General features: G+C 40.8%; 1 protein-coding gene across 9 annotated transcripts in view; it reads right to left on the minus strand.

Annotated features, from left to right (window-relative positions):
- Window positions 1–13,323, minus strand: part of VWA8 (von Willebrand factor A domain containing 8) — a 416,362-nt gene extending 403,039 nt beyond the window's left edge. For 8 of the 9 annotated variants that reach the window (XR_009496658.1, XM_059892187.1, XM_025000014.2 and 5 more), the window contains exon 1: window positions 13,102–13,323. Coding sequence is in view for 7 of the 9 variants with exons in the window: in XM_059892187.1 (XP_059748170.1) it covers window positions 13,102–13,246 (145 nt within the window). In the remaining 2 variants the exon portion in view is untranslated. Of the gene's footprint in view, window positions 1–12,682; window positions 13,050–13,101 lie in introns of those variants that run through there. The other variant, XM_059892190.1, reaches the window with a different exon arrangement.
- Between the last annotated feature and the right edge of the window lie 1,100 nt (window positions 13,324–14,423).

Consider the following 14,423-nt stretch of genomic DNA (forward strand, 5'->3'; position numbering starts at 1 on the left):
TAAAGGAAATCAATAGGGTTACCTGAACCATACAATGGAGAAAAAAGTGGGAACTAATATTCAAGGACTAATAAAAATAAAAACAGTGATTTTGCTCTGGGTTTAACTTATGAACTTAGAAAGAGGCTCTTTGTTGAATGCTTTATATGAGTTTTTGAAGGCATGATAGACTAAACTCTAAAATTCTAGAACATAGAACTCTTAAATTTTAGTTAGAAATCTCTGATACAGAAAAGCAACTTTCAAATATTATATATATAATTATATAATAAAATACATATAAATATATATATATATATAGGGGCAAATCAATCTTTTAACATCACTGAGGTGACAAACTGGAGAAGGCGAGGGCACCCCACTCCAGTGCTCTTGCCTGGAAAATCCCATGGACGGAGGAACCTGATGGGCTGAAGTCCATGGGGTCGCTAAGAGTCGGACATGACTGAGCGACTTCACTTTCACTTTTCACTTTCATGCATTGGAAAAGGAAATGGCAACCCACTCCAGTGTTCTTGCCTGGAGAATCCCAGGGACAGGGGAGCCTGGTGGGTTCCCGTCTAAGGGGTCACACAGAGTCAGACACGACTGAAGAGACTTCGCAGCAGCAGAGGTGACAGTTCTTTGGGTAATTAAAAACAACTGTCTTTGTCCTGCAAATCTCTGCAAATTAGAAACATAAATACAGCCCACAGTGACCTGAGATTGAGTCTAATTAGCTCAGCCAGGCAAAATCTGAAGCCAAGGGAAAAAAATTACAAAGGTGGTAATTTTAAATTCAAACCACTGGAAAGCCTCCCTCAACTGAAAATCTAATTCATAGACTTCTTAGAATCTTTATCAAAGACAAACACAAATCTTTAAACCTCTTTTCCACAAATAGTAAAGTCTCAGTCATCTAAGCAACCCAATTTAATTCATCTCAAGTGTTATTTACAAACTGGTAAGTTTATACTGTAATACCTGATTCATTTCTAAGTTTAAGTGAAGCCATGAGCTCTCTAGTTTTGTCTATTCATATATCTCTGTACACATTATATATATGAGATATCTCTATCTCTAGAAAATATCAAAATTAAATTTATAAGAGCTCTATTTAATTGACTCAAAAGTAAATGCTTACAAACTAAATATTTCTACACAGAAAGAAACTGATCAAAATGACTTTCAGGTTCATGTTAATTGAAAATATTTAATATTAAGTTAATATCTGGTCTTAAGGTTAGTTTAAGTTTGTTGAGCTAATTAATATAGACATGTCTTTAGAGTGACCAACATTAGGTACAATACTTATTGTACCAAGGTGAATGGAAGTTAAATAAAACTTGTTAATATCTATTCCAGGCAAGAGTACTGGAGTGGGCTGCCATTGCCTTCTCCGAGTATGAAAAATAACTTGGTATAATTAAATATTTATAAGTGAATTCAATGCAAATTAGATAGTTTTTGGAAGAACTTTTAAGGAATAATTATATTTAAGGAATGTCTACTTAAGAATAATCTCTCCAGATATTTGGCAACTTGAATTTAGAGCTATGCTAAATTAAGTGACGGAAGTTTATTAAATAACTAAGTCATTCTCAAATAAAATAAGATTTATCAATTACTTAACAGAGAAACTAAAGTTATTTAGGACTACTAATGAATATGTTTGGTGCCACCCTGAGATGTTCTCTATAAAAAAGGAAAGGTTTTTAGAAATTATCCCTAGTATTTATGTTCACCCATCTACAGAAAGCTAACTAAAAGACAGTTCATAATTGCTTACTTCTTAGTTTTCACTAGAAATTAAGGTTTTTAAGAGTTGAGGATTCTAATTTAAACATGTAATTAAAGCTAACAGAAATAATAAAGGAAACATTTCAGTATATAGTAGGAAAGTGGAATGTGTGTTTTTCAGAAAACAAGGTATTAAAAATGGAACTGCATGATATTAAGAGAAAAGAAAGTAAGTTTATCTTGGAGCTGGTTGTTTCTGGATGGAAAGACTAAGGGACAAACTAGACAAAGACAGATACAGACAGTGATGGAAGGTTTGTGGATGGTCAGGATTGGCTAGATTTAGATTAAAGTTAATTAAGTGAATCTCGTTGTTAAAAGTAAGCTGGTAAAAGACTAGATTTAATTTTCTCTGTCTTTTAAGAAAGCAGTTTTCTTTGCCTTTGATCAGAAAGCACAGGATACTGGCCCCAGTTATCTGAGATGCATATCAAAGCAATGAGCTCAATGAGCCCAGACTCTGCATCTCCCCATACATGTATGTCTGCCTTTCATAACAGACTGTGTGAGTTCCCGCGCCCTTAAGTGATCTGTATTTGTTTTCTGAAATCATTTGTGACTTTGGTTAAATAAATATCAATTCATATGACCTATGATACTATTGTGTTTGTTCTTGTTTTTAAACTGGAGTATAATTGCTTTATAATATTACGTTAGTTTCTGCTGTACAACATGAACCAGCTATATGTATACATATCCCCTCCCTCCCTGTTGTGTTTTAAAACCTTTTTGATATTGTTAACAAACTTCCCAAATATGAAAATCTAACAAGTTCTTTTAGCTTCCAGCTAACTCTTCAAATGAAGAAGGCAATGGCAACCCACTCCAGTATTCTTGCCTAGGAAATCTCACAGACAAAGTCTGAGCCTGGTGGGCTAAAATCCATGGGGTCACGAAGAGTTGGACATGACTTACAACTGAGCACTGAAAACAACTCTTCAAAGGAACACTGCGACACCTCAAAGAGGACTGTTAAACTAATTAGGCTTATTTAGTATGTTGAATTACTTGAGAAACATTGTCAAGTGACTGGAGATGAACTTTAGGTTATAATGTATAGGTGAATTTCATTAATATAGATATTCCAAAATTTATATGGAATTCCTAAAATCTGATATATGCCCTGATATAATGTTATCAGTCATAATTCTGTGTGTGTGCTAAGTCACTTCAGTTGTGTCCAACTGTGTGCGACTCTATGGGCTGTAGCCCATGAGGCTCCTTGGTCCATGGGATTCTCCAGGCAAGAGAACTGGAGCGGGTTGCCATGCCCTCCTCCAGGGGACCTTCCCAGCCCAGGGATCAAGCCCCGGTCTCTTAAGTCTCTTGCACTGGCAGGCAGGTAATACTAGCACCACGTGGTTCTCTTAAAATGCTTCATGTCACAGAAATATCCGTTTCTTGCCAACTGCATTGTACTCAAATCTCTAACCATGCCAGTCTAACTTTTGTCCTTTATAGACAATCATTAGTTCACACTGATAGTTCAACAAAAGGAGTCAAGAAGACTCATAAAAAGGACTTTTTAACAAATACAAGTTTCTGATAGTCTTTAGATAAATATGATTTATAACTTTATGACTTTCTCAGAAACATATTGGCTTTTAATATTTGTTTCCCAGAAAAAAAAACTTACCTCTCATGCTATGGCCTACAAGAAACTGATGAACGATACCTTTGTAAACAAAGATACAACATTTTTTCTCTCTACCTGATCCTTCCAGAATTTGGCTTCTCTGGCTAGCTTTCTGTGGACTTGATGGTTTATTGCAACCTATTATAACTAGTTATACTAATAACAAGTCATACTAATCATTATTTTAATTTGTTCTCTGTTTCCATTTTCTTCATTCTTTGTGTCTCCCTGCTACATTTGCCAATGTTATTAGCTGTATTACTTATATCCTACCTATTTTATAAGATTCTTATCTCTTACATTACCCAATGTGTAACCAGGCAAAAAAATTGATAATGGCTAAACATCTTGAGGTATTAGATCACATTTATAATTCTACATACTAACAATTTTCAAAATAAATAGGATAATTGTAACAGTGTAATTCTACATATGGGAAAAAGCAACAAGAGAAAACATTTTCTGGATCATAATAGACTAGTAAATCAGAGGATCCAGAGGATTTTAAATTATCAATGGGGTCTAATCCAGAAATTAGCACCTGGAGTGGTATATCAAGAAGAACCTTTGCCTGACCTAGGAATAACCATTCCTAGCAATGTGGGACAAAAATTGGTTGTGAAGTGTCTCTCAAACATTGGTCATATTTTGGACTGGAGAGACCATGAACTAAAATACTGCCTGCCATATTAGTACACAAAGAATGCTGCAGCCATCAATCCACACGTTACACCCACCCAAAAGTGAGCCCTGAGGGGACTCAGGACGCAAGCAAGCTGCCCACCGCTGCAGCCACCCTTGAAAGTGCACTCTAAGGGGACGTGAGGTGAGAAGGCACAGGGTACCGGCCCCAGCTGTCGGAAGCGTGGTTCAAAGGAGCGAGCCCTGACTTTGCGCCCTCCCATACACAGAAAAGCACTACATTCCTTAACTGCAGATACCTGGTCTTCCTTCATTAACAGTATTCTTTTGATGTTCTAACTACCTGGTCTTCATTGCAAAATCTCCTACATATGCTGGCTCCCCAGCTTGACTCTTTGGAGCAGTCTCTCAAAGTCATCTTCGATGCAGTGTCCTGGCCTTGAAGTCCTCAGAAAATCCACCAAATAAAACTCTCAGCTTTTAGGTTGTGCTTTCTTTCTTTCAGACTACACATTTTAAAAATACATTTTAAAGAGTGTTGTAACAATTTTTGGTTTTAAATGTCAATATTTACAATACAATGGAGACAACATGCTCTTCAACTATTTATACTTATCAGGCAAATTTCTAGATATCAACCTAAAAATGTACATGCTGCTAAGTCGCTTCAGTCATGTCCAACTCTGTGCGACCCCATAGACGGCAGCCCACCAGGCTCCCCCGTCCCTGGGATTCTCCAGGCAAGAACACTGGAGTGGGTTGCCATTTCCTTCTCCAATGCATGAAAGTGAAAAGTGAAAGGGAAATTGCTCAGTCGTGTCCGACTCTAGCAACCCCATGGACTGCAGCCTACCAGGCTCCTCTGTCCATGGGATTTTCCAGGCAAGAGTACTGGAGTGGGGTGCCATTGCCCTCTCCGAAAAATGTACATAGGGATATATATTTGTAAAATCTAAGAACTAAGTGAGAAGAACATTTGAAGATCACTGTTCAGTCTATAAGACTATAGCATTTTATCAGCAAAGTCTATGTTTTAATTATTTTGTATCCCCAGTGCCAAAAATAATACCTCAAACCAAGCAGGTATTCAATAAATGAATATGTAAATGAATGATTATATTGGGTTGGACCAGAAGTTCCTTCAGGTTATTCCATAATGTCTTATGGAAAAACTCAAATGGACTTATGGCCAACCCAATAGTTTTTAGTCAAATACTGTTTTTCTTAATTAGGTATTGTTTCAAGCCCCCTGTTTTCTGCATTCTTTGAGAATAGCCCATTTTCTATCGTGCTCAGAAATCAAGTAATTAAAAATATAATAAACTGAGCAAAAAATGTAAAAAAAAAATCAAGTCATTTATTTGTAAAGGATCCATACACGCGAAGTACTATAAGTATTAATCTAAAAGAGATTGATGATACTTACACAACAGGTAATACAACATAAGCAAAAGACACCAATGCATGCCTCTCTTCAAACAAACCACAAAAACATTTTGGTTAAGTGCAATTATTTGTTAATAAAGATTTGAGTTAATAAAATACTCATAATGGAAATTGTTAAAATAACTAAGAATGAGTTAACAGAAAATACAAATTGTTATAGAATACGCTGCTTAACATTTATTACATTTGTTATTACAAATAATGCAAAAATGTAAGCACTGAGCTTTCAGTGAGAACTGACTCATTGGAAAAGACCCAGATGCTGGGAAAGACTCAAGACAGGAGGAGAAGGGAACGACAGAAGATGAGATAGTTGGATGGCATCACTGACTAGATGGGCATGAGTTTGAGTAAGCTCGGGAGTTGGTGATGGACAGGGAAGCCTGGAGTGTAACAGTCCATGGGGTCGCAAAGAGTCAGACACGACCGAGCAACCGAACTGTACTGTAACTATAAGCACGCATAACTCATAACAGATTAACCTAAATCTCCATACAGTACACAAACTGTCACATAACTACTGCTACCAATAAATTAAGTTATATATTTTATTTAAACATGGAAAAAACATGGACTGAAAATTAAAAACTCTGAAAACAATCTCATAGTTAAAATCTTCCAAACTAAATCAAATTTAAGGCCATTTTTAAAGTAACAAGGCCTGATTGTATCACTTGTAATGATCCTAATGTAAAGGGATTTCCCAAAAGTTTACAGGAAAATAATTTCTATATTCACAAAAACAATTAATAGTATCTTTTACATTACACTTGTGCTGAGTCACTTCAGTCGTGTCCGACTCTTTGCAACCCCATGGACTGTAGCCCGCCAGGCTCCTCTGTCCATGGGGTTCTCCAGGCAAGAACCCTGGAGTGGGTTGCCGTTTCCTTCTCCATTACACTTACTCTTGGACAAATATGTTTGGACATTACTCACTCAACTTTGAGTGGACAGCTGTTTTGTTTTACATGCCCAATATTCTTCCCTCTTTTGACAACAGACTCCCTCTCTCCAGTGGAGAATAAGCCCCATTTGTTTCGGGTAGAGTTCAGCCCAACCTTTACCCCTGCACCCAAATGCCCAGAAATGAGCACCCTGCCTAATCCCTGTCAGAACATGCCACTCTCTGACCACAGTGGTTGTTTTACCGGTGGGCCTATGATCCAAGGCTGGCCTGTGAAAGTTCTCACCAGGACTTTTGTTGGAGCTCACAAGAAAAGGTGTCCTCTCTTCTTCTCACAAGCCTTTGACTGTGTGGATCACAATAAACTGTGGATAATTCTGAAAGAGATAGGAATACCAGACCACCTGACCTGCCTCTTGAGAAACCTAAATGCAGGTCAGGAAGTAACAGTTAGAACCGGACATGGAACAACAGACTGGTTCCAAATAGAAAAAGGAGTATGTCAAGGCTGTATATTGTCACCCTGCTTATTTAACTTATATGCAGAGTACATCATGAGAAACGCTGGGCTGGAAGGAGCACAAGCTGAAATTAAGATTGTCAGGAGAAATATCAATAACCTCAGATATGCAGATGACACCACCCTTATGGCACAAATTGAAGAGGAACTAAAGACCCTCTTGATGAAAGTGAAAGAAGAGAGTGAAAAAGTTGGCTTAAAGCTCAACATTCAGAAAACGAAGATCATGGCATCCGGTCCCATCACTTCATGGGAAATAGATGGGGAAACAGTGGAAACGGTGTCAGACTTTACGTTTTGGGGCTCCAAAATCACTGCAGATGGTGACTGCAGCCATGAAATTAAAAGACGCTTACTCCTTGGAAGGAAAGTTATGACCAACCTAGATAGCATAGTGAAAAGCAGAGACATTACTTTGCCAACAAAGGTCCATCTAGTCAAGGCTATGGTTTTCCTGTGGTCATGCATGGATGTGAGAGTTGGACTGTGAAGAAGGCTGAGTGCCGAAGAATTGATGTTTTTGAACTGTGGTGTTGGAGAAGACTCTTGAGAGTCCCTTGGACTGCAAGGAGATCCAACCAGTCCATTCTAAAGGAGATCAGTCCTGGGTGTTCTTTGGAAGGGCCGATGCTGAAGCTGAAACTCCAGTACTTTGGCCACCTCATGCGAAGAGTTGACTCATTGGAAAAGACTCTGATGCTGGGAGGGATTGGGGGCAGGAGAAGAAGGGAACGGCAGAGGATGAGATGACTGGATGGCATCACCGACTCGATGGACATGAGTTTGAGTGAACTCCGGGAGTTGGTGATGGACAGAGAGGCCTGGTGTGCTGTGATTCATGAACTGAACTTCTCACATTGTGAGCTGTAAGGACAGTCAAAATCTAGGCCTGTCAGTAAGGCTATCACTGCTACCACCTTAGGAAAGCCTGCCAGACACTGAAACCAATACAGCAAAAAATCAGATCCAGCAAAGGAAGAGTAGAGAGTGGCGGAACCAAGGGGAAAGGCAGAGAGCCCAAGCCCTAAAGATATTCTGACATCCTGCATCTAGCCAAGGCTGAAGTCACTGGACTGCTCATCTGTGTGAACCAATGACACATTTTTCTGTACATATTTCTGTCACTGAAAACCTCATGACTGCTAACTAATGCAACCAATGTTATATAGTAAAGGCAGGTGGGGCAAGTGTCACTATTCCTACTTCACAAAGAAGATACACACTCAGAGAGGGATACAGGGCATTCTGACCCTGAGGATATTCTGAGAACAAACATTCCAATCAAAATAATACTAACAGTCATAAATTTTCATCAAGTGACTAGCTTGATAAAATTAAGCAAAAAGGACTTCTTGATCAAGTTTTATAGAGCATTTTTAAATTTTTTTATTTAAAGTACTATTTTATAGTAAAGATTTGATTTGTCAATTACTCTTTTGTCCATAGAGAATTTCACCAATTATATCCTCTATCCTCTGTCCTCTGTTTTCCTTTGTGGCTATCAGTGTGGACTGAATATTGAAAAGATTTTGCTCTTTCTTCAATTTTTAATCAACAAACGTTGTAGTATATAGCTTTGCCAGAAGTTTATTTGATAGTTTCTAGTAAGTCTTTACATTTTTTGTATGACTGATAGTTTTTATTTAATTTTCGGCCAACCCAGGAGAATTGAGGGTATTGTCTTCAGATATTTCAAAGCTGTTCTAGTGCCAAGATCTTTATCTATCTCAAAAATGCTTTTCTTAGTTACATATTTCAGGCACATCCATGGGCAGCCCTTCTTCTAAAATGGGAGATGCAATGCTTCTTGCCTGCCAAATTGTAGACTATGAATCAAGTTAATTAATATACACACCTTAGGACATTCAACTCTGACACAGACTCACAATTCAATGACCTGCAACTTTGAACTAAACCAACCAAAGAAGTTGGCTTAGTTCTAGGTTTCTCAACAGCAAGGTTTCTCAACAGACTGATTTATTGGGCCAGATGATTCTTTATTGTGAGGGGATGTCCTGTAGAATGGTAGAATGTTTAGCAGATTCAAGGGCTTCTACCCATTAGATACAAGTAGCACTCCCTTTCTCTTGGTGAGGACAACTAAAAAATGCATTCAGGCATTGCCGAATGCCCCCTCGGGAAGGGGAATTACCTCAGTTAAGAACCATGTAAGTGTCATCATTTTTTTTTTTTTAATACAAAACTTAGACCCAAGAGAAAACCAAATTTATCAGCAGTTTCCAGGTTAGTCTCTGTGTTCCAAATAAATTGCTTTCCTAGCAACTTATTAGCTTACAATTGTCCTGAGATTTTATTGCTAAATTCTTTAATACATAAAATTCACTGTCCTCAGGTGCAAAGTGGTTAATAATTTCTCCAAAGTTCAATGCCTAGTAAATAGAGAGCTAAGACTTGCACACACACATATAGGTTTTTCCCTTTACACTATATTTCTGAATTGAAGCAGGGGTTCTACACTTCCCTTCCCCAAAGTCATTAATTCTATTATAAACTAAGCATATAATCTTAAAATCACAAAGATATATACGGATGGATGTTTATTACACCATTTATATATTTAAAAATAGATAACCTGAATGTCTAAGAATGGGAAACTGGTAAAATTATATGGATAAATACATGAATTTAATACTTATTTAAAATAACCATATAGAGCAAAATTTATCACCATATTAATGTTAACAATAATAGCTGAGAATAAATTATAAAACATATGTGATTCAATTTTTTAAAAAGAAATTTGTATTCATATACATAATAATATACATATTATTTTACAAAACCTGGGCTTCCCTGGTAGCTCAGATGGTAAAGCATCTGCCTACAATGCAGGAGACCAGGGTTCAATCCCTGGGTCAGGAAGATCCCCTGGAGAAGGAAATGGCAACCCACTCCAGTATTCATGGAGAATTCCATGGACTGAGGAGCCTGGTAGACTACAGTCCATGGGGTCGCAAAGAGTCAGACACGACTGAGTGACTTCACTTCACTTTACAAAACCTGATAACATTAACACAAAAAAAGACAATCATGAATCTGCATGGAAAGAGTCCATTTTAGAGGACTTATCTGTATTTTACTTACAACGAACATAGATTTCTTATACAGAATTTTTAAATACTTCTATTAAAAAACTTATACACAAAAGTCATAAAGTAGTGAAACCCTTTAATAATAATGGTATAAAAGGACGGTGCTCAACATGTCAAAGTGGATTTACAGAGTTATGTTTCCATATTATCACTTGATCCATGATAGACCTGTGCCTGTTTGACATGAGAGTCCTACTGAACTAATCTGTCTCCTCCTGAGGAAACACTACAATAATCTTTATTGAAAATTCTTAGGGAATTCTGCAGGGAATTCCCTGGCAGTCCAGTGGTTAAGACTCTGTTCTCTCACTCCCGAGGGCCCGAGTTCAACCACAGCTCAGGGAACTAAGATACCACAAGCAACTTAGCTGGCCAAAACAACAACAACAAAAGAACTCTGCAGCAGCTAACCTCCTTGTTAACCTTTGTTCTAAAACCAAGAGACAATGCAACTAACTGAAGTGTAAAGAGATATGCAGAATTTACAAATTATGGATGTTTAGACAAAGGATAAAAAGCGGTGGGTTTGGGATTTTTTTTTTTTTTTAAACAAAATGACCCTCTCTTCCCTCTGCTTCTCAGGCTTTATAAAGCTCCTATCTTAAAGGCCAACACAGCAAATTCCAGTCACTCCTGCTCCCTCTCTGTATGAACTGGAACATAATAAGACACTGAATGCTTATTAGGTACAACAAGTTGACAGGCACAAAAAGGAATACAAAAATAAATAAGACATACATACAGCCTAGGAGAGATAAAAATAGTATATAATTTATATCTATTGTTTATGTACCGTGTTGTTCTTTTTCCAAACTACTAGGAAGCAATGTCAATTACTGGCAGAGAGATGAGTTACCAGTCACATGGCTGAGTGCAGATGAGCACATCTTCCCAATCTAAACTGTAATTCATTACGGCACACTGCTATTTGTGGTTTACAGTTGTCCATGTGTGACGTCTGGTTCAAAAGGGGACACTTCAACCTTGATGGCCAGTGTTACATCCTAGGGAAGCCCAGAGCTTGCTGCCTGTTTTTACTTGAGTCCAGATCTCTGGTGAGTCTCCAGGTACATTTATCCTCAGTCCTCATATCTTCAACCTTAAGAGTCTTTGTGGTAGCAAGGCAAGTGGGGTTAACATAACTTACTCTTTGTGTCATGATGCTAAGTGACTGAGTCTAAGTAGTGAGTATGTCATGAGTAATGTGTACATGAGTCTCACATTTGCAGCAAAGCTTGTACTCTGATTTGCTCAACATAATACACATTTTGAGGACATGTCTAAATGTTTTTATAATCAACATGAATTATTCATATACAAAGAACAATTATTTTTTAAAGTTCACATGATTTAACCCTGCTAAGGTCCCCCTGGAGGACGAAATGGGAACCCACTCCAGTATTCTTGCCTGGAAAATCCCATGGACAGAGGAGCCTGCTGGGCTACAGTCCATGGGCCAAAAAGAGTCAGACACGACTTAGCAATTCAGCACACACACAGGCAACAGCCTACCTAGATAGTTCTCACAGTTTAAACCTAAAAGCAACTGTTTTCACTTCTTCTAAAGCCAAGAAAACAGAATAAATCTCACATAGCTGAAAATATGCTAAAAATAATAAAGAAGCCAACTTTGAACATTAATATATGTCAGGGATCCTAATAACTAATTAAATCCTCACAACAACCCTATCTAATATACTTTCCTTATCCTCATTTTACAGTTAAGAAAACTGGGACACAAAATTAGGAAACCTACTCTCAAATCCCCATACACACACACACACACACACAGCGCAGAAATGGGCCCCAACCCAGGCTGATTCATTTTAAAGCTTGAGTTATAGATTATGCTATACTTGTACCTTGACCTCTGCTAAGGCAAAGGCCTGGAGCGCTGTGATTCATGGGGTCACAAAGAGTCCGACACGACTGAGCAACTGAACTGAACTGAACTGAAGGCAAAGGAGAAGCAAACAGCTCAAAGAATGAAAAAAAAAAAAAAACCACCCTAGAAACATAATAATTGATAAAGGGGCAAAATCTGAAATAAAACTCTGTACAGGAAAAAGGAAAAAAAAAAAGCATTTGTTCAATGAAATGAATGAAATGGATAGGTCTTAATCTCCCTCATTTCTGACAAGGAAAATTATTGCTGGGTGGGGGGAGTAGCGTGCAAGAGAAACAGAAACCAGCAATTTCATAGAGAAAATCTCCCTTATTCTTAGCAACGACGCTGAATATCTTGCCTAGAATCACTCTGTCATTCAAGTGAAGCAACAACATACATCCCTTTCCTTAACCAGCACAAAGGCTCTAACTCCAGCACAAACACAGAGTCCCTAAAACCAGCCCCGGCAGAGCCAGGAAATACTTTGCTTAGAAATCTGAGCAGGGAATTCGCTGGTGGTCCAGTGATTAGGACTCGCGCTTTTCACTGCTAAGGGTTAGCTGTGTGATCTGCGGGAAGTCACTTTTCCTTTCTAGGTCTCCATGACCTCAGGGGTTTAAACTAAATCAAGTTGGGGTTTGGGTTCTAGGACATCGTGAACTGGGACAAAAGAAAACTTCCAAGCAGAACTTCGACAGAAAGGCTCACGGATAAGTTTAAAACAGAACGAAGGGGATCCCTGGCGAGAACGTACACTTGTCAGCGGCCGCCAGCCCTGGCTGGAACGTGGCACGGACTGACTTCCATCCAGGTCCTGGGGACTTGGAGAGCAAGGTCAGGTCCAGCTTTCCGCAGCCTCTGAGGGCAGCTGCATGAACCCCTGCGTGTACAGTATTCTAAGTCAGAATCCCGGGGTGGGATGGTGAAGGAACCACTGGGGTCAGGAAAAAGCATCATTTCAGACCATCAGGAACCTAAAGCCAGGCCCCTCACATCACAGAAGGAGGCTCAGAGACTGCAAACGCCTGGCCCCGCGCTACCCAGCAGAAAGCGGCGGAGACTAGAGCTCCCGGCGCCGCGCTCCTTCCCAAGGAAGCCGCGGGGAGTGAGGGGGCGCGGAGGCGCGGAGGGCACGCGTGGGGCGAGCGCGGCCGCGGGGCGCCCCGGGGTTACCTGAGCCGGCCCCCGCCCCGGCGTGCACAAGCCTGGCATCCGAGTGCGGCGGCTGGCGCCGCACCACCTGCCGCAGGAGCAGCCGCAGGCGCCGCGCGGCCGGAGGGCCGCCAGGCGGCCCGAGAAGCAGGAGCCGCGACTGCATGGGGGTCGTAGCCGAGCGCCACGACGGGGGATCCGGGACGGGCGGCGTGAGGCGGCGCGACGAGGGGGACAGGAAGCGGCGGCGCGCGGAGTCCGCCGGAAACTCCTTCCCCCGGCGCGCCCGGCTCGGCCGGCTCGGGCGGCCCGGGCGGCCCTGGGCCCGCTGGGCTGCAGGTCCTCGCCGCCTGGAGCCGTGCCCGGGGCCGGCGGGGAGGAGCGCGTGCCGGCAGTGACCCCGGGGCGCGCCTCGCACTCACCTGCGGCGCGTCCCCGAACTCCCCGTACAGGCCTCCGGCGGCTCCATACGGTCCCGTCAGTGCTCGGGGACTTCAGGAGATGCTGAAGGGTGTGAGGAGCCTTTGATGGTGTCACCCTTTCTTGGTTAATGGCCCGGTCTTCGTGTATTTCGTTTTCCCTGTGACCCCATGGACTGCAGCACGCCAGGCCTCCCTGTCCTTCACCGTCTCCAGGAGCTTGCTCAGACTTACGTCCATTGAGTCAGTCGGTGATGCCATCCAACCATCTCGTTCTCTGTCGTCCCCTCTCCTCCTGGCCTCAATCTTTCCTAGCATCGGGGTCTTTTCTCATGAGCCTGCTCTTCGCATCAGGTGGCCAAAGTATTGGAGCTTCAGCTTCAGCGTCAGTCCTTTCAATGAATATTCAGGGTTGATTTCGTTTAGGATTAACTGGTCGGATCTCTTTGCAGTCCAGGGGACCCTCAAGTGTCTTCAGCTCTTCAGCACCGCCTTCAAAAGCATCAATTCTTCAGCCTTCTTTATGGTCCAACTGTCACATCCATACATAACTACTGGCAAAACCATAGCTTTCCAGTACACTGCTTCAAAACCTTTCCAGAATTGCGTAGGTCTTCTGGAGATTGTGGGTACACCTATCTGGATTTGTTGTAACCATACCTGTGTATTCAATCAGTACCTGAAAGCCTAATCCTCCCCCCACCCCGCATGTTTTATTAGTGTTAGTTGCTCAGTCTTGCGCGACTCTTTGTGACCCCATGGACTGCAGCCCACCAGGCTCCTCTGTCCATGGGATTTTCCAGACAAGGATACTGGAGTGGGCATGTTTTATTACCACACCTTAATAAATTGTAAACAGAAAACTCACATCTTGGCGATACACTGGCCAAAATGTCAGTAAGGACCCAAATCAAACACTTTTTG

The sequence above is a fragment of the Bos taurus genome, chromosome 12, assembly GCF_002263795.3.
Source record: "Bos taurus isolate L1 Dominette 01449 registration number 42190680 breed Hereford chromosome 12, ARS-UCD2.0, whole genome shotgun sequence".
NCBI classification, from domain to species: Eukaryota; Metazoa; Chordata; class Mammalia; order Artiodactyla; family Bovidae; genus Bos; species Bos taurus.